The following is a 20,712-nucleotide window of genomic DNA, read 5'->3' on the forward strand; positions in this document are numbered from 1 at the left end:
CTTCTAACTTGTAATTAAGTTGAAAGCTGCTCCCAACATAAATAAATAAAGTTCATCTAATAGCGAATATACTATGTATATGATCTATGATATTTATATATAGCCATAAATAGTTGGATAAATATAGATTAATAAGCTTAGGATTAATAAGGATATATCTAATTTTAATCTATAATATAATTTCGTATAAGTTCTAACAAATTTTATTTCATAAGTTTATTAGTTGACTTCATATAATTAAGTTTAAAAAGGTGAAAAATTAGATGAATATAACACAAATTTCATATTAATAAAATTTGAAAAAAAAAGGACCTAGGAACTGAGGATATACAAAACATGTATATATAGTAAAAATATACGAAAACGAAAATATAAGTATTTTTTTTTTTCCGATAAGGTTTTAGTTACTGATGTCGTCGTACTAAAGTGCATGTTTGAATTCAAAGTTTTAAAATTTGCAGTAGTACACATACTAATAAATCATGGATGGCAAGATTCATTTCAAATTAATTCACTTAATTTTGGAGTATGTAAATTAAATAGACCAAAACATTTTGGCGGGAAGGGTAGAGTAATACTACTGCAAAATTGTACACAAATTTTGGTTGTAATTAATTTGTCCAGCAACCGAGCTTAAGAAGGTGGGCCAATAACAAGTGCCCAACAATGCAAAATGGCTTGCTAATGCATGCAATATATATGCAAAGTTTCAAACATTCGATATGTAGTATGGTACAATTAAACAAGTTGCAAAGTAATTACCTAATAAATGGATATGATATATTGTGACACGTCGACGCGAGTAGAATGCAGTAGAACCAATTTTTTTTTTTTTTTTTTTTTTTAAAGATTTTATGGGTTGAATAATGATTGGAATTTGGGACAAGTAAAATGAAATGGAGATTGAGATCGGATATTTTTTTTTTTTAATCGGGTAATCAATTTATATAGAGCAAGTTGTTACTACATGCCACCTCAGGTGGATGATTCACATCACTAGAAAATTTAGATTTTTTTTTCTACCTTTACCTATCTACTTGCATTTTGTACCACACTAGATTATAACAAATTTATTGTATACTAGTAACAAAACTAAGAACACAACCAAATCATATATGAAGTATTTTGTAATAGTGTCGGAGAATATTACGAGTATTCCTTCCATCCCAATTTACTAGTAGGCACAAACTTATTTACAAGTAGATCAGAGTGAACAAAATTAAACTAAAATGAGAACGAGATGATTGTATGTAACTTAGGCTAAGACCTCATTGGTATAATTAACAACTTCTTAATTTATCCGTACATGCATAACGTATAATTACAAATATATGGAAATGGAGGGAGTAGGTACTTAAACCAAAATCGAAAAAGAGAGGGAAGCAAGATAAGAGAAAAGGAGGGAAACCCATGAATTTAATAAAAAGCCATTAAGCAGTATCATGTTTTTGCTCTTTGATTTGCCAAGCAAGCAGAAATAATAATGGCAATCACAATAAATAGAACACCCCTGCAAAATATTTATTACAACCATCCAATATATTCACATTATTTACTACTTATGCAGTCTTATATTTTAAATTTATATCCATATAACATATTTTCAAATTTTCAAAAAATTTAGCAATTATATATATTTATGGTACAAGTCAGAAAATCACGTAAAAAAGAAGTATCTCTGCATGTATTTTAGTTTGAAAAATGAATATAAATTAGGTTAATAAGTTTAGTTTGAAAAGCGTGAACATTTCTTGCTAGTAGAGGTGTTTTTCTGTGAACTCATTTTCTCTTTTGCTATACTTTCATGTGAACTTGAGTTAACCAACTTTTTTTTATGTGTGATTTGCTTCAATTGTCACCACTTCTTCACTTCATAATAAATCCCTTTATATATATTCAATCTCTATTCTTCACTTTCTATTGTCACAACCATACATCAAGCTACATACTATATATGTACGTACATAAAAGTGAATCGAATTGATTAACGTTTGAGTAAAAGAGACTACGTAACAAGTACAAGATCGAGTAGAACAAGATTATTGAAGAAAGAAGATCATGAAGAGATCGATTGCTCTAGTAGTTCTTCTCATCGTTCTCCTTGTTTTGCCAAATATCACCGTTTCTAGACACATCACTAGACCTCGTTTCTGTAAGTATATACAACGCTAATTTAATGTTTTATACAATAACCTATACTTACATATATATAGTTGTTATATAACTCATTTGAATTGTACTATATAATGTAATTATTATGAAGCATGGTATTTTGTATGTGATTATATATAGTATGATCTTCTCCAATCATTACTTTGCATGTAAGCTGATTAAATTAGCTAATTCGATAAAAGTAAGTGTTACAAACTTCGAGTTAAATTAAAGTTCCCTAAATATAAAGGGTATATAAATTTAAAAGTGATATAGTTAATTATAGTACATATAGGTCAATAGGTCATGTTATTACATACGTACTTAACATAAATTTATATACTTAATTTCTACATACTACATACTTAGTATTAAAATAATATATTTATTATTACTAACGTACTTATATAATTTTTTTTTTCCCTGTCTAAACAGATCGCAACGGTCACCGAGCCGCACAAGGAAGAATGAGAGGCAACATGAACACAAGAGGTAGACCAGCAATGAAGCCTAGAGGGCCAGGACCCGACACCGTTGAAATCGCTGGCTCGAGCTTGCCCGATTGCTCTCATGCTTGTGGTTCATGCTCACCATGTAGGCTAGTTATGGTGAGCTTTGTATGTGCATCTAGAGAAGAAGCCGAGACATGTCCAATGGCTTATAAATGTATGTGTAAAAATAAGTCATATCCAGTTCCTTAAAATTAATCTTTGTAGTATTTTTGTAAGAGCTAAATCTAAATTCTTGTCAAGCACTAGCTAGCTACTAGTTTAATGTAACATAGTTTATTCTCATTTTTATTTATTTTCTTTTATTGATTATATAGTTCTCTCTTTTAGTAGGCCATTGATGCTACAAAATTTTGTTTGCAACTTGTTGTATGTAAGTTGTAAGGGAAACATTATGTCAATGGTAGCATAAAATTTTGTATGCAACTTTACTTTGTTCCTTAAATAATTTCTCATGTATTTTAGACATAAATGTTGCACCGATGTTTAAAAAAAAAAAAAAGAAGTCAATGTTAATTAATAAACAAACATGGGTAAAGGCTACACATACAATTGTTGTATGTGGGCCCTACATACAACCACAACTTGTCATGTTTTTATTGGCTAAAATTATGGGTCCAAGTTCCATTTTAACGTGTATTGGAAATTAAACAACTTTGTCACAAATTTAAATAGCATGTAATTACAATCAATATTATATTATTATTAGTATTGAATTCAATACAAATAAGATACTCATACATAATACGCAATTAATATGGTTGATATGGTCCAAAACCAATTTATACAACCCTCGTCATCATGCGCTCAATTCATCAATTTTGGAGAAATTTTACAAAATTTGTTCAAAAGTCGTGGATCTTAGACTTTAATTTTAAATGATTTTAGACTTTTTGGACACAAAATAGGAAAGAGGCTAGAGTGCATCCATGGGCGGATCTAGGGGGGGTTCAAGGGGGTTCATTCAGATTTTTTGAAAAAAAATTATAAGTTTTGATAATTTTTTTTTTTTAAAAAAAAAAGAAAAAAAAAAAGGTTAAAACAAATTTTTGTGAAGTAAATAAACAAATATGTAACTCTGGCACATTGGTAAGGGAGTGACTAATAGAGTAGTGAGGTTCCTCTTGGTCATGGGTTCGAGACCAGCCACCCTCATTTTTTTTGCTTTTTTTTTTTTTTTTTTTTTTTTTTTTTTTTTTTTTTTTTTGCTCTTGTATTTGGTGAATTAAGCATGAAGAAATATTATGAGTTCTTTATTTTACTTGCTTCATACTTATCTAATATTATTATTGTTTTTATCCTTTAGTACATATTAGTTTCAACAGTCTCCTTATTTCTCTACTCCTCTTAATTATTAAATCTTTATTTGTTTGTAAATTAGTGATAATTAGATTAATTATTGATTTGTTTAATTAGTTTTGATATATTGTTGACGTACAAATTGAATTTAGAAACTTAGAATTAAAATTTTTACTTGGTCTTTTAATTGATAATTAGAAAAAAAAAAAAAAAAATCATTGTCAAATTTGTGTTTATTGGGGACTTAGGATTTTTGTTTTTCGTGTAATATTCATTTTTTGCAATATAATTATAGATTTATCATTTATAGAAGTAGTAATGTTTTAGCACGCTTTCAAAGTATAAAACTCGAAGAATGCTTTTGTAGGGTTTTTTTTTTTTTTTTTTATTTATTATTTTGTAACTGTTTAATCCATCCATTTGTAATAAAAAATTTGAACTTATATATTGAATATTTAATTAATATATGAGCATCGTTTGTTTTTTAAAATTCCAAACCCACAGTTCGGAATTCATGGATACGCCACTGAGTGCATCCCTTAGACTCCACAAGACCTTGGTTGCCCATTTGGGGAGCTGGAAGCCTGGAACCGTCTTTGCAAGCCCCACAAGACTTCAAAATTGTTGTTGATTTTTATTAATCTTTAATTTTTAAAGTCATTATACTACCTTCGATTTTTATTATTTGCAACTTTAGGGTATTATTTGTGAAATATAAATTATTCCAAAGTTGCAAATAATTAAAAAAACAAGCTTTCATGATCCCAAAGAACACTCCACACCTTCAATTTTTGAAATTGGTCTACAAGTGTTAATTAGCCTTTAATTTTTAGACTATTTTAGACATTTTCAAGCCCAGAAAGAAAAGAAGTCACACTTTCCAACCAAAACTCTATGTCTAAACAAGACTATACATATGGCTTTCCAACCAAAACTTTATATACAGTATAAGATAATACATTAATACCCATAACTGAACATTAAACCTCTTCTACATCACCAAAAAAAAATGTATTCTATTTAAGAATTTAACCTCTTTTCAACTTTTTTTTCCCGACGTTTTCGAACCCCGAAAGGAAAGCAAGCTTGGAGCAAAGTCATACGTATAGATTTTTTTTCTAGTGAGAGAACTAAATGATTAATACAATATGACAGATCTATTTTAAGTTATCTAAAATTCGTTTCTATAGGGACCAAGCTAAGAAGATGTTGGGAAGTGGAGTTAGGCCGTGGAGGCCGGGCCTCTCCAGTCACCCTTAGTTCACTTTACTTCACTGGAAGAACCTTCTACTACAACGTGCAGATCCTTGCTCCTCATATTCGGCTTTGGTGGCACACATTGTCTCAAAATCAGGACTAGATGCCAGAAGTGAACCACCTCGCCAAACACCTAATATGGGACTGGATAAGAAGAATGCTATCAGTTAAGTATAATTCAGGCATATTAGTGCTAGGAGATTGTTAAAAATAGAAAGAAAATTACTCTTCTTGAGTGGTTATCTTCACTTGGTAATCATCAGGGACTAATGGTCGAAGCTCCTGTTCCCTACAACGAAATGAAAGAAAAAATCTTCAACATAAATAACTGGCTGTGTTCAATCTATTATGGATAATATAAGAGGCATGGTTCAAGGAGGCAAAGCTTACAATCTCTCAGCAAAATGAGGGAATAAAGTGCTTCCACCAGTCAAAATGATACTGAAACACAGCATTGAAAAGCAAAGTTCATAAAATGCAGTAAAATACAGTAAACAAAATACAATATTCAGAATATTTAACAAAACAAAGAGCTTTGCAGAACTTCGGTGACAACCTTTCATATAATACAGGGTGGAGAAGAGGATTACAAGAGTTAACAGAACGAACAATACACTCCGCTAATCCAGCTTGATTCATCCCTGCAAGAACAGTTGACAATTAATGTTCTGTTCCTACAATCAAGTTTTCATATTCAAAAACCAAAAAGCATGAGGGCTTGAAACTTAAGACCTGAGACCCATCCTTAATCATTGTAAGTTATAACACACGCATACTACCCAATTCCAAATTATCATCATATAAACAACAATGATTCCTTTGAACATAAATAATATAAAAAGACAACCCTATCTCTTCAAAATTGCATTTCATTCTCTCTTACAAGCATTAAATTGATCAAAACCAATTCTTTTAACCATTTCTTGAAATAAAAAAGGGATTGAGCTTGCAAACGATCCTTCAACCATTTGTCAACAATACAATAAGTACATACTTCAGGACAAACCATTGAAATGCCTTATGTCAGTTTTTTTCAAAGTAATATGAAAGGTATACAAACCTAAATCTGCAGGGCGGAAAATCATCTCTGGGACAAGGAAGCGCTCATTGGTCAAGTTAAACTCCTGCAACCAGCAAATAGATTGTAAGCAAGGGATTAAAATTTTTAGACACGACCGAACTGAGATTATTCCTTTACATTTTTAGTTGGATCAACTTTTTTTCTGTCCTCAGGATCCTCCTCTGCATCATCCGAGGGATCTATAGCCTTTTCCTTATTAGGCATAGAGTTTGGTTCCCCGTCATACAGAGTTTGATACCTCTGTGCTTCATTCACATCTTTTACAAATCCTTTTGTATGGATGATTCCATCAGGAAGGACATATGTACATTTAAAAAGGTTGTCCTTGCCAGACTTCCTAAAAAAACAATCAATTTGGTAAGTCATACAAACTACGGAGTATTACATAGCATCAGAGAAAAATTCACAATCAAGAAGATATACAGAAAGATTGAGCAAAAAGAAACCAAGATTATATATTCTCCCATATTGCAAGATCAACATGTTGCCCGAGGTATGTACTAAATTAAGCTTAATTGTAGACGACAAAAATAAGGAATTAAGACATTTATCTGAAAGAAAGTTTTAATGTCAGTCTTTAGCCACAGGAAATCCCATAGTTCCACACAAACTTGATGTCTGAATCATATCAACATAATTCCATCAAAAGTCAAGAAGCTAATGCTTTATGGAATCTGCAAGCTATCCAACCGTAATGCACGATCCTATGCACAATGTAGCTAATTGATCACCATTGTCACTAATGAACACAGCACAGTTAACAACAAACTAATCTGACTTCCTCCTTACTCACCCTTCAACACTTGCAAGTCACAATCATCTCACGAACTCATTAGACCGAAAAACTAATTATACACCCAGCATTATCCACCAGCTAGAAACAGAAAAAACATCCCTATTCTAAAACACCAACCTTCCTCAACCCACTCGAGCAAAAGCAAAACCGAGCAATCGAAGCAATTGTCATTAAAGAGGCAAATATGAAATATCACTCCACCCAACAAAACCCATTTCATTTTTTCTTCCACTAACATTCAAATTCATTTCATCAGCATTTCTACCCAGAAAAAAAAAAACTTTTGCCTTTAACAATTTCTAACTCTAACAAATAAATCCACAAACCCCAGTATTTATCATGTCATCACAAATTCATAGCATTAGAAATTAAGTAATCACATACCATCAACATTGTATAGCTCTACAAATTAAACAATAAACAACAACAACAATGTACACGAAACGACACCGTTGCTCGAAAACTGAAAAAAGGGAATTTAATTTGAATAAACTGACCTAGCAATCTGTAAGTCGCGAGGAACATCAAGAGAAACAAAGCAAAGCTTCTCCTTAACATCATCCATAATCAAAGTTTCATCCATAACATTAATCGTACGATAAGAAACCAATTCCTTCAAATAATTAGTCAAAACTTTACCCCCTAAATCAAGCCTCTTAACCCCATAATTAAGCGTAAAATTCTGGAAAACAGGAGCACAATGAGTGAAAGAAAACCCACAATCAACAACAAGACTACACTGGGTCTTCGAAACGACACCGTTTGGGTTCCTACTCGCTTCATACAAATGAACCAAAGAAGGCGAATCAGAAACATACAAAGACCTGAAATTGAAGTCCTCAAAGACGAGCTCAAAGAGGGGTGATGACGTGGAGGAGAGAGAAAAGAGGGGGTGGGTGAGAAGAAGGGAGGACACGTGGGGGGATGGGAGAGGAAGAGAGCGGAAGAGGTGGGCCCAGATGTCGCGTTGAAGGTCGGGGTTGAGGAGGTAGCCGCGATCAATGGGGCGGCGAAGAGAGAGAGAGGTGGGGTCGGAGGAGAGGATTTCGTCAGAAGTGAGGAGTTTTTTTGAGGAGGAGAGAGAAAATGGTGGTTTTGCGGTGGAGTTTGGGGTGATTAAGGTGGGATTCCGGTCACCTCCGACGCCGATTTTTATGGTTCCGCCGCCGTTGTCGAGGACTATTACGGTTGATGACATTGTCAATAATGAAGATGTTTCCAAGGGTTTTTTTCAGGGGTTTTGCTTTTCTTTCATGGGGTTTTCCCGCGTTGGTTGCTAATCTATAACTTAGTACGAGTACCCAGGAATGACACGTGTTACTTGATATATGTCTCGGTTTGACTTTTACACTTGTTAGTACTCATAGTCTGTACATGTTCAAATCGACAATGGCTGTGTTTGGTCATTACTTCGTAACTAGTAGCTACACGTAATTGATAATACCTGTTTTGACTAGCTGGTTGTATAAACTGGTTGCTAATGTACTCCGTATAACACATGGCTTTCTTCCAAAGTTGAGATTATTTAAAGCGAATACATTTAAGTTGGGATTATTTTTACCGGTTTTTCCTAATACAAGTACTAAAGAATGATACTTGACGCTTAATGTACTACCTCCGTTACAGATTATGTGCAACGATTAGACATTTTCCCTCTCTACTTTATGTCAAATCGTTGCACATAACATGTAACGGAGGTAGTATTTCTCGATTAGACTTTCACACTAATTAGTACTCATAAATCATACTTGTCAGTCTAGTAGATTTTGTACATTTGCATCTTTTACTTGGTACGGACTACGGAGTAACATAAAATGAAAACACAAAGTTATAGATTCCCAGCTTGAATTTCATGTAGCATGTTTGTCTATGAATGGTACTTGTAGATAAATTATCAAAGTTCTCGAATTGATTTATTGAGTATCATTGCTCTCATATACCAGTAACTAAACTTTTGACTTAATACAGTTCGGAGTATTTTTTAAAAGAGTGCCAAAACAACAATATCATCTCTTATATGCAGACAGGATAGAATGATGCACTAATTGAAGTAAACAAATGACATGCAAATGGCACTTTGCTACTACATTGCAGTTTCTGAAAAAGATATTACATCATGTTTTATTTCATTTCTATAGAGTATACAAAGATCAAATCTGTACTAGTGCCGTGTTTCCCTTAACTGTATCGCAACTGTAAGTATGAATTCATCTCAACTATGATTAGACTATCTGTATGGTATAAGAAGTATGTATGTACTAGACAAAAAAAGAGGCATTTTTTTGTGTTCAAGCACTCTCTTTAAAGGCAGTATTTCTTACATTACACCAAGGGTTAGACTTAAAGCAGCCCCAAGTCATTGGACGATGTCAAATGAGGCATCCTTTCCTGCAGACGAGTAGCATTGTCTGTGGTGGATCCACTAAGCACACGACTGACTTGACCTTGCATCCCATTAGCCTCATACTCCTGCCAAATCTTCTGTTCTTGTTGCAGCAATTGGAACTTATTCTCCAGCTCCACTATCTGAACATAAGCAGGAGGCGGAACTGCTAGAGAAGCTGTGAATGGATCCTGATTTACCATATGAACTGACCCTTCTGTACTCGGTAATGCCAAAACCGTAGTCCTTCTCTCCTCATGCCAAGGCAATGCGAGGCTGCTAGCACTCCCACCAGTAAACTGCTTTACTGCACCCTGATCATACATGTCATTTAGCATAACAGCATCAAAACTGTCACCAAAATTAACCTTTTGCTCAGTCAGATTACCAGCTGAAGCCACCAAAACCATCTGCCAGTCTTCATTATTGGAATTAGCAGCTGAAGTTTCCCAATCTGAAGCAATGTGTGATTCAACAATATCAGAAAATTCTTCCCACGGGTTTATAACTATGTCGTTTTGATCCTCGTGGATCAAAGACAATGCCATACATTCGCCTTTCTCCTCAGCCGATGATGCATCACTATTGACCTTCACGATCACCATATCTTTTCCTATGGCATCAGAATCCTGAACATAACCATTCATAGCATTTACATTGTTCTCTGACACCTTATTCATCAGTTCTGCCATCTTCGAACTACTCTTCTTGAAATTCTTCGTTTCATTCATCCTTTTCTTGACAAACTCCTCCATTGACCTTAGAAGTTCTTCACTAATGCTCTCAACCTCAGGATACTCATCAGACGGCTTATCAAACCCGACACCCTTACACCAACCATAGAACTCAGCAAGATCATCAAACTGCTTCGCGACAGTAGCATAAGTCCCATAAGTCTTAACAGAATTAAGATACTCCATCTCCCAGAAACAATCTGACAAGAATGACAGACCACCAGATACATCTTCATACAGAACAAAACTGTCCTCAATCACAGGAGTAAGAGCAAGAAACAGTAGCTCTCTATACTTCCCATTAACGCACCTCGAACATCGAATGTTAAGCACTCGTTGAAGACACCTTTGCAACCTCTCCATCCTACTCAACACCTTCTCAAGTAGTAACTCATCCCTCAAGTGATTTTCCTCCATTTTCTTCTCCCTTTCCTCCATTCTCCTCAAATCATCAGAAGAATTCACTTTTCTTCTCAGCCACATTTCGTCGAACACCATGAGCTCAACTTTCTTTACAAGAAACATCCCAAAATTCCTCACAAAATCAGAGTAATCCCCAGAATTTGAATGCGCTTCATCTCTAAAAACACACATATTACTCAACATTCTACCACTAGCATTAGCGCAAGCAATCTCCTTCACAAAATTCCTCCCACCATCAACAATCAATCGATAAACAAGAATTAAACACTTCAACGCAACAATCCAATCATGGGTTTTCTCAATTCGCTTCGAAATCAAACACACACATTCTTTAACAAGATCTCTTGAAATCATTGTTTTACGCAAGATTTCAGTAAAGTATCTGATTTTGGGGATATGGGTGTCGTGATTTGTTGCTTTGACGATCAAGATATCAAGTTCTGGATCAACATTGTTCGCCATTTTTGCAATACTGATGCTTGTTCGATCCTTTACTACTCCAATTGCTTTACGAAATGAAGTGGGTGCCATTGAAATTTCTTGTTTGATGAAAAAAAATTATGGGGTTTGGGTTATTTTGATTGAGGAAGAAAGGGTTTTTGGAATTTTTTTTACAGAAATTTGAAACAGAGGAAACAGATAGAGCGCGGCAAATGATGCATAAGAAAGAGGAATTGTAATTGGCCAAATTGGTCTCTTTCTTGGACACTCTTGGAATATATACGAGAGCCATGGGTCAATTTAAGTAGAGGTGTCAATGTGGATGTCTGAGTCGGTTGCATTGAGGTCGAGTCGAATCTAATTTCAAATTTAAGTCATTCTAAAGTATTGCATCAATGCAACTCGAAATTTAAAACAAATGTTTTTTGGGTTGGTTCAGGTTTTGACATCTAATTTTAAGGTACAACTACTTGATTTTAGACTTCAACAAAATTAACTATGAATGTGTTTTTATGCAAAAATATGAGTAAATTATGGATGTGTTTAATTAGGAGGTTTTTGGAGAAAAGAAATGTTTAATCGTTTTAAAATTTTATTTGGAGTGTTTTATTGAAGAGATGTTTAAAATATTTTATTTGATCCAAAAATCGGCCCGGAGTTTTTTGAAAGATTTTATAGTGTTAACTACAAAGTATTCCTTCTGTTTTTAAATACTTGTTCTATTTATTTATGCGCGGAGTTTTAAGAGAAATTAGAGAAAATAATAAAATATGGGGATAGTGGAATAGGTGGAATGATAAAAAAAATTGTAAAAAGCAAAAGTAGTGGAAAGAATTGAAGGAGAGAAAATATGAAATTAATAAAAAATGATTTATGTTGGGTCTACTAAGAGAAATGAATTAAATATTGTAAAAACTTTCCAAATAAGGAAATGGAGCAAGTATTTAAAAATAACCCAAAAACGGAAAGTGGAGTAAGTATTTAAAAACGGAAGGAGTAACAATTATTTACCAAACAATATGACGGACACAGCTCATACCCATTTTTTTTCCCAAAAAATAATTTTTGTGGGCCTTGAAAATGGAAAATACCGGGGGGGGGATGCAATAATTGGAAAAAAACAGGGAAAGTTGCTGAAACAATCCCAGAAGATGGGGAAAGGGTTTGAAATAGTAGGGGATGGGTTTTTGACACTTTGATACATCTCATATTACCCTTATTGCGCATTTTTCGAGGTTTGGGATTGTTTTTGACCGGGAATGTGTCAATTGACCCCTGAACATGGTAGGTGAATGAGGGACAGTTTGTGTTAATTAATGATGGAATATGAGATAAGATATACTTTTAATATTTAGATTACAAACATGAATAGTAGTATGATTATTATCTATAAATTATCAATCAACACATCACATCACATCAACCAACACACATGTAAATAGTAGTATGATTATCCATGCTTACACCATAAAATGTGTTCTTTTCCAATTCTAAGCCATAATGTCAAGTCACTATCACAATTATGACATCACTTAATATTATGATTATATGACACCAATTTCCTTACAGATTATTATACTCTTATGATATCACTATTGTCAAGTCATATCATATTATAACACCACATCATTATATATAAAATTACATAATATGACATCATTATTGCCAAGTCATATCACTTCAATATACTTCTATGACATCATTATAATCAAGCAACATCACATAATACTTATATGACATCATTATATTTTAAAATTTCATGAATTTAAAAATAGAAACCGAACTCATTATTGGTACTTTATAGACATCTTTATAGGTGTGTTATGATTTCAAACCACCTTATATGACCACAGGAGTCACCCCACGCATTTAGTTCATTTTTTGAAAAAAAAAATTCAAAAATTGACCTGAATTCGTGTATTATACCCTTCAATTTCGGACAAAATTTCACTATTTTGGACCCGAAAAAAAAATTTGTCAAAATGCTTCCCATGGACTCTAATACACCCCAGGAGTCCATTTGGGTGGGTAAAACCATCTAATATGCTTTCAAACTGTCAATTTACTCGTTTACAACTTGCACCAATGTCATAAACTCGAGGCTACCACGGACATTTATGACAATATATAATGATCATATATGGTTCCAAACAACATTATATGACCCCGAGATGGATCTCGTACATTTCCGTGGATTTTTGACACCAGGTCTAGACACCTCCTAATTAAATTGCTCCGATTTCATGTATTATAGACTTCAAATTTGGCTTCCGTACATCATTTTTTTCACCCAGAAAATTATGCATCTAGGTACTTCCATTGGTTCCTAAAGGACCTTGGGATTCATGGATAATGCCCAGAAACATCTCATTCATCCTTAATCATTATGTATTAAGGCAATAACGACATACCCTCAAACGACAAAATTAAACTAGTTGTTTATATGCCTTGTCCTTGGGTGCACATGTTTTGTGCACATGCCACGCGCCCCCTTGCACCATCCCACATCCCACATCCCAACACTTCGGCTGTGTGACTTGTCTCAATCTAGTACTTAGCATTTTTTAGCATATAAGAAGCACCGTTAACCTCGTTTTTCAAAATATCGGTCTTTTTAGGGAATAAGGTAGGAGGACGAATCGAAGAGACATAGGGCTGAATCTCAATGGATCGTGGTAGCAAGACCACTCTACCACTTACAATACCCCATCTCATATTTAAGTTGTTTGCAAAGGATTCAACCCGCCGCTCGGTGGAAATTATGCTTCAAGAAACTTTCACGGGGCGCATCCATCGCATGAGCTTAGCCTACGACACGTGCCCTTGGGGACGAAGCCACGATTATAGGACAGCAATCAGGCCGGCTAGCGTATGCGTCGCTTCTAGCCCGGATTCCGACTTAGAAGACAAGTCATAATCCAGCACACGGTAGCTTCGCGCCACTAGTTTTTCAACCAAGCGCGATGACCAATTGTGTGAATCAACGGTTCCTCTCTACTAGTTTGAATTACCATTGCGATACTGTCATCAGTATGGTAAAACTAACTATATCATAACGGTCTACAACCCAGCTCACGTTCCCTATTGGTGGGTGAATAATCCAACACTTGGTGAATTCTACTTCACAATGATAGGAAGAGCTGACATTGAAGGATCAAAAAGCAATGTCGCTATGAACGCATGGCTGCTACAAGCCAGTTATCCCTATGGTAACTTTTCTTACACCTTTAGCTTTAAATTCAAAAGGTCTAAAGGATAGTTTAGGCCGCGCTTTCACGATTCGTATTCGTACAAAAAATCAGAATCAAACGAGCTTTACCCTTATTTTCCACACGAGATTTTGTTCTGGTTGAGCTCATCTTAGGACACCCGCGTTATCTTTTAACAGATGTGCCACCCCATTCAAACTCCCCACCTGACAATGTCTTTCGCCCGGATCGGCCCGCAAAGCGAACCTTACGTCTGAAAGGAAGAGTGTTGCCCCACTTTCGACTCACGGAGTAAGTAAAATAACGTTAAAAGTAGTGGTATTTCACTTGCGATGAAGCTGTCACTTATCCTACACCTCTCAAGTCATTTGACAAATTTGGACTAGAGTTAAGCTCAACAGGGTCTTCTTTCCCCGCTGATTAAGCCAAGCCCGCCTTGGTGGTGGTTTCGCTGGATAGTAGACAGGGACAGTGGGAATCTCGTTAATCCATTCATGTGTGTCACTATTTAGATGACAAGGCATTTGGCTACTTTAAGAGAGTCATAGTTACTCCCGCCGTTTACCTGCACTTGGTTGAATTACTTCACTTTGACATTCAGAGCACTAGACAGAAATCACATAGCATTAACATCCGCAGAGACCATCGCAATGCTTTGTTTCAATTAAACAGTTGGATCCTTGTCCGTACTAGTTCTGAGTTGATTGTTCGACACCCGGAGAAGGCCCCCGAAGAGACCATTCCCAATCTGTCCCCAAGCCGGCACGTGACGATCCGATGTCGCCATGGAAGAATCTCGAGCAATCCGTCGACAACCGACGGGTTCGGAACTGGGATCCCTGTGCCTAGCCCTCAGAGCCAATCCTTTTTCCCGAAGGTACGAATCCATTCAACTTCCTTTGCCTACATTGTTCCATCGACCAGGGTTGTTCACAGGTAAACAGTAGTCTCTTTTTCTCTAATACTAATTCTTGTCTTTATGTCTCAAGGTAAATTTAATTCCATCTTTCGCCTTCTTTGGTTATCTTATTAAAAATGGTTACACATACTCGAAAAAATGGTTAAATTTTGTCCTTATTTTCTTAGGTTATACTAGAGGTGATCAACATTGGCCCGGCCCGCTAGTCCAGCCCGATCCGCCCTGAAAATAGGGCGGGTTTGGACAAGCATAAAAACGCATTTTACGGATTTGGCACGAGAAATTGTGTTAAGGCCCGGCTCGGCCCAATTTTTTATTACCTCTAGTTTATACACACGTACTCTACCTTATCTTCTAAATAAATGTTCATTTATCTTATTATTAATTACGACATTGTGAAAGAGCTAGATAACCCGCATCTTGTTTTCGTATAAACGTAAGGTTGACTCGAGGGTGAATTTTATTTGTATTTTTTTGCTCACTTATTCGACCAATATTTTCTTATATTCGTAGTAGTATTGTTTCTTACTATTATTTTGGCATGCAAGAATTATGAAGAATAACGCACAAAAAATATGCTCAACTTCTTATGATAACAAACTAGATTGCACTCTTGCTACTTGTGGAGAAAATTGCTGGAAAAATAAAAATCATACAAGGGTTTATGCATCGAAACTCCAACGAGAAGTGATCGATAAATAGAGATGTTATTGTAACTCTCCTTGTTGATCTTAGGCCCTATTCTCTTCACCTCAAATATTAATTAAAAATAATTTCAGTTCAGTAAAAATAAGTTCAGTTCAGTAAAATTAATTTCAGTTTAGTAAAAATAATTTCAGTTCAGTAAAAATAAGTTCAGTTCAGTTAAATTCAGTTTTCTTAAAGAAGAATTATAATAGAAAATCAGTAAAAAAAATAATTTCAGTTCAACAATAATAATTTCAGTTCAGTAAAATTAATTTAAGTTCAGTAAAAATAATTTAAGTTCAGCAAATATAATTTTATTTCAGTAAAAATAATATTAGTTCAGCAAAAATAAGGTGAAGAGAACGGGGCCTTATACACGGAGTAATATATGTTATACTTATACATACTCGGTAATACTGAGTACTATATATGTTACGACTCTTATGAAACTTTAAATAAATTGCATACACTTTTGACTCTAATGAGCCTTTAAGAAAATCACCTACACTCATAATGTACACTTATTTACATCCTTAATGAAGTACGATTTCTATGGTTGGCAATTTTTTCCCTAGCCTATTCTTATATGCAGTTAAGTAACAAAAATACTAAGTATAAACTTACTTTATTATTTCTAATCCATTCTTTATATTTTGAAATAAACAAATAGTCATTAAGAAGGAAATAATACAAGTAAAAAAATAAACATTCTTAAACTAAACTTTTTATAATGTGAATGATTATTTTCAATAAATAAACAAAAGTTAAAACCTAAGCATTATATAACTTAATGTTAGGAAAAAATAATGGTTAGAACTATTTAACTAAACAAATTAAACACCGTAACATATTTGCAAATTGAACTTCTTCCATTCTACCATCACACTCATTTCCCTCTCCGAGAAGTATCCCTTTGTTTTTAGATGTATCCATTTCTTTTACATTATTTAACTATTCTCGATTTAGAGAAACAGTTAATATGACTGATTATTACAGATAGTCTATAATAACTTAATGCTAAAAATAAAAAAAATTAAACACACCCATTTTTTTCTCCTACAAAATCTTCCTTTCTTTTACATTATTATATTCATATATTCTCAATATAGAGAAACAAAGCTGTCAAAAAAAAAAAAAAATACAGAAACAAATTATATGGTTAATTATAGATAAGATAGCCATATATTCCCACAAGTATATATAAGCCAAGTCATTAACAATTTTATTCACAACTAAAATTTTGATTTCTCAAGTCATTCCGAATAAGATCATATTAAAATAAAAACTTATTTGATAAACAATCTTATATTTTTTCAACATGGCAGGAAGGTCAACAATGGTCTCTTTTTCTCTAATACTAATGCTTGTCTTTATGTCTCAAGGTAATTTAATTCTAAATTCCACAATTTTATATATACAACGTCCATATATATAGAAATAATAGAATTATTACATATCTCCATCTAAATTATATAGAGTACATAATGTTTTTGAGTAGTAGTAGGGTACAAACAGATTCACCTCACAAATCCTTCTTTCACCTTCTTTAATTATTCTCATGCAAAATGGCTAAATTTTGTCTTTATTTTCCAAGGTTTATATATATACTATATATTTGTTTCAAAAAAAATATATATACTATATATATACCCTTCTTCTAAATAAATATTCATTTAATTTTATTATTAACTACGACATTATGAAAGAAATTTTCATAATTTTGAGTACAAGTAAATCTAGGTTTACTCGAACAAGTGTGAGTATTATATGTATTTTTTTGCTCATTTATTCGACCAATACTTCTTATAAGTTATATTTGTAATAGAATTGCTTCTTACTATTATTTTGGCATGCAGCAATTGTGAAGAATAACGCACAAAGAATATGCTCAACTCCTTATGATAACAGACTAGATTGCACTCTTCCTGTTTGTGGAGAAAATTGCTGGAAAAATAAAAATCATGCAAGGGGTGTATGCATCGAAACTCCAACAGGAAGTGATAAATATAGATGTTATTGTAACGCTCCTTGTTAATCTTATAGTTTTGTATACGGGAATTATGTAATATACTCCATAATACGGAGTGGGGAGTACTACATTATGAGCCTTTAAATAAAATGTATGCACTCTCGGCTCTTATGAGCCTTTAAATAAATTGCATGCACTTATAATGTATAATAATTTACATCCTTAATGAAGTATGATTTTTATATATGGTTGACAATTTTTTCCGTGTCCTCTTCTTATGCATCAAAGTAAAAAAATTACTGATAGAGTATAAACTTAGGGCTTGTTCTCTTACGTTGAAATTCAGTTCAGTTCAGTTCAGTTCAGTTCAGTTCAGTTCAGCTCCTAATTTCCTTCTCTTATAAAATATTCAGTTCAGTTCAGTTCAGTTCAGTCAAGTCAATGAGAACAGACCCTTACATTATTTCTTATCCACCCTTTATATTTTACCAATAATTACAACCAATGTATGTGTATGTTACTTTTTGTGAATCTTTTAGCGTATATATTCCCTTGGTGATGAGAAGTACGAGTAGTAAAGTAAGGGAATTGGAATTAGCCTTAGCATTGGAAAACCATGCATGACATATTAACATGGGAAAAATTGCCCGCAATAATCCGACCTTTTGGCCGTTCGCTTAAAATAATCCCACCTATGGATTATTTTTAAATAATCCCACCTTTACCCCCCCCCCCTCTTTTTTATTGGTCCCAACCGGTCAATTAACTTGTTATAGCAAGTTACTTGACACGTGTCGCCATCTGATTAGTCTAAAAATTAAAAAAAACAAATAATTAATTTTAGAAACCACCCACCAGCCAAACCACCATCTCTACCACCGATCCCGGCGCGCTGACCCCCCTGCCACCGTTCCCGGCGCGCCGACCTCACCTGCCACCCTCCCATGAACCACCGTCGAACCCCCTCCCCTGAACCACTTCGAACGCCTTCCTCCTTCACGAAATCTCCCCCTTGAACCACCCTCAAACCCTCACGAAACCAGGATTGCCTCCCTTTGAACCACCGTCGAACCCCCTGCCTCCCTCACGAAACTAGGCGCGTGAACCCCCTTCTCCTCAACCACCCTCGAACCTCCTCCCTCCGTCACGAAATCCGGTGAACCTCCTCCCTCCATCAAATCAGGTGCCGCTGAACCTCCTCCCTCCGTCACGAAACCACGACTTCGGTCCCCCTTGCCTCGATTTCTGCCGCTCAGCCCACCGCTCTCCTTCCCCCGTCACGCGAGCTCCGTTCTGATGGTATATATGGTGGATCGGAGGAGGTGGATTGGTGGAGTATTGTGGTGGCTGGGGCTGGTGGAGTATTGTGGATCGGAGGAGGTGGCTGCTCCTTTTTTTTTTTTTTTTAAATTCATTTTTTTAATTTAAAATTTTAAACAAATTGTATGGTGACACGTGTCTTTTAAATCCAAAAAAAAAAATTACCTTTGTAACAAGTAACCGGTAACTTGGGACCATTGGGAGAAGATCGGGGGTAAAGGTGGGATTATTTAAAAATAATCCAAAGGTGGGATTAATTTTAGCGGACGGCCCAAAGGTGGGATTATTCCGGACAATTTTTCCTATTAACATGTGTATGTTGCTCGAGTTTAGTTACAATTTTTTTGAACTCTTAAGTGTTAGACTTAGGGCCTGTTCCAATTGACTGAACTCGGCTGAACTGAACTGAACTAAACTGAACTTATTAATTAGTGATTTCTAACTACGGATTAGTGATCTTTGATTATTTATTGATTATTTATTACTATACATATGTGTATATACAAATGTACATATTATTATTATTAATAATAATATTATTATTATTATTATTAATATTAATTTTGATTATTATTATTATTATTTATTGATTATTTTTAGTATTATTATTATTATTAGTATTAGTATTTCAATTATTATTGTTATTATTATTATTATTATTTATTGATGATTATTATTATTATTATTATTTATTACTTATTGATTATTATTATTATTATTATTATTATTATTATTATTGTTAATATTATTATTATTATTATTGTTGTTGTTGTTGTTGTTGTTGTTGTTGTTGTTGTAAAGAGAACAGGCCCTTAGCTAGCTAATGAATGAAGATACAAGGTGATTGTGGGAAGGACTAGGAAGGGTTATTCTTGTCATTTTGTCCACCATGAGATGAATTTTCATTTATCACACACAAATATATTGCTAATGCCATCAAACAAAAAGGCTTTATTATTATGAACAATTCTAAGAAACCAACCAATTCAAGCAAAGTCAACAAAATGTTTGTAATGGTGGTGAGTAACAAACACCAATACAGTGTATGTATTATGGTAATTAAGTAATGAATGGCCAAAATGGGTGGATTTAGGTTTGAAAATATATAATGAAAGATTTATATATTTATTTATTTTTACAAAACAATGAAGGGTTATATTCTTGACTATTAATACACAACAAATGAAATTCTGATATAGCCACATATTGATCAACCATACTCATTCTTGGAACTTTATAGCCATTTTAGTAGACTTGTTATGCTTCTAAACCAATGACCTTGAAGACCTAACATATACATTTACATCAATTCTGTAAAAATTCCTAAAATTGATTCAGAAAATATAGATTATAACCTTAAAATTTTGGTCATTTTTTTACTTTTCGGGTCCACAAAGGAAAAAGCTTGGGGTGGCTTTCCATGTACCACACGCGAATATGAGACCCCGAAAAACCATTAGGTTTTTTCTAAACAATTCAATTTATACCTTATAAAATGTCAATTTAGTCAATTATATATGCGCCTCCATCCTTT

The 20,712-nt window shown here is 34.0% G+C and overlaps 1 protein-coding gene, 1 long non-coding RNA gene and 2 pseudogenes across 2 annotated transcripts; 1 reads left to right on the plus strand and 3 right to left on the minus strand.

Annotated features, from left to right (window-relative positions):
* Positions 1–1,748: 1,748 nt before the first annotated feature.
* LOC145634377 (uncharacterized) lies at positions 1,749–3,086 on the plus strand. The gene is made up of 2 exons (XR_014113408.1): positions 1,749–2,152; positions 2,587–3,086. It is a non-coding gene; the product is annotated as an uncharacterized LOC145634377 (long non-coding RNA).
* Positions 3,087–4,711: 1,625 nt separating this feature from the next.
* On the minus strand, positions 4,712–8,377 carry LOC145634378 (actin-related protein 6-like). The gene is made up of 7 exons (XM_081685795.1): positions 7,591–8,377; positions 6,415–6,634; positions 6,277–6,340; positions 5,773–5,857; positions 5,607–5,657; positions 5,443–5,505; positions 4,712–5,360 (listed from the first exon to the last, which is right to left on the minus strand). Exons 1-7 carry the CDS (start codon positions 8,289–8,291, stop codon positions 5,231–5,233), a joined length of 1,314 nt encoding a protein of 437 aa, XP_081541921.1. The 5' UTR covers positions 8,292–8,377; the 3' UTR covers positions 4,712–5,230.
* A 1,056-nt stretch (positions 8,378–9,433) lies between these two features.
* Positions 9,434–11,164, minus strand: LOC145634379 (putative clathrin assembly protein At4g32285 pseudogene; annotated as a pseudogene).
* A 2,546-nt stretch (positions 11,165–13,710) lies between these two features.
* Positions 13,711–15,201, minus strand: LOC145637730 (25S ribosomal RNA; annotated as a pseudogene).
* Between the last annotated feature and the right edge of the window lie 5,511 nt (positions 15,202–20,712).

The sequence above is a fragment of the Chenopodium album genome, chromosome 6 (genome assembly GCF_948465745.1).
Source record: "Chenopodium album chromosome 6, dcCheAlbu1.1, whole genome shotgun sequence".
Lineage (NCBI taxonomy): Eukaryota > Viridiplantae > Streptophyta > Magnoliopsida > Caryophyllales > Amaranthaceae > Chenopodium > Chenopodium album.

What these genes read in the sequence shown, in the direction of transcription:
- LOC145634378 (XM_081685795.1), bottom strand. Translation starts at nt 8,291, where the DNA reads ATGTCATCAACCGTAATAGTCCTCGACAACGGCGGCGGAACCATAAAA. An exon ending in CGCGACTTACAGATTGCTAG is followed by an intron (nt 6,635 to 7,590) that starts GTCAGTTTATTC and finishes TTGTTTTTTTAG; the next exon opens with GAAGTCTGGCAAGGACAACC. An exon ending in TTTCCGCCCTGCAGATTTAG is followed by an intron (nt 5,858 to 6,276) that starts GTTTGTATACCT and finishes CTGTTCTTGCAG; the next exon opens with GGATGAATCAAGCTGGATTA.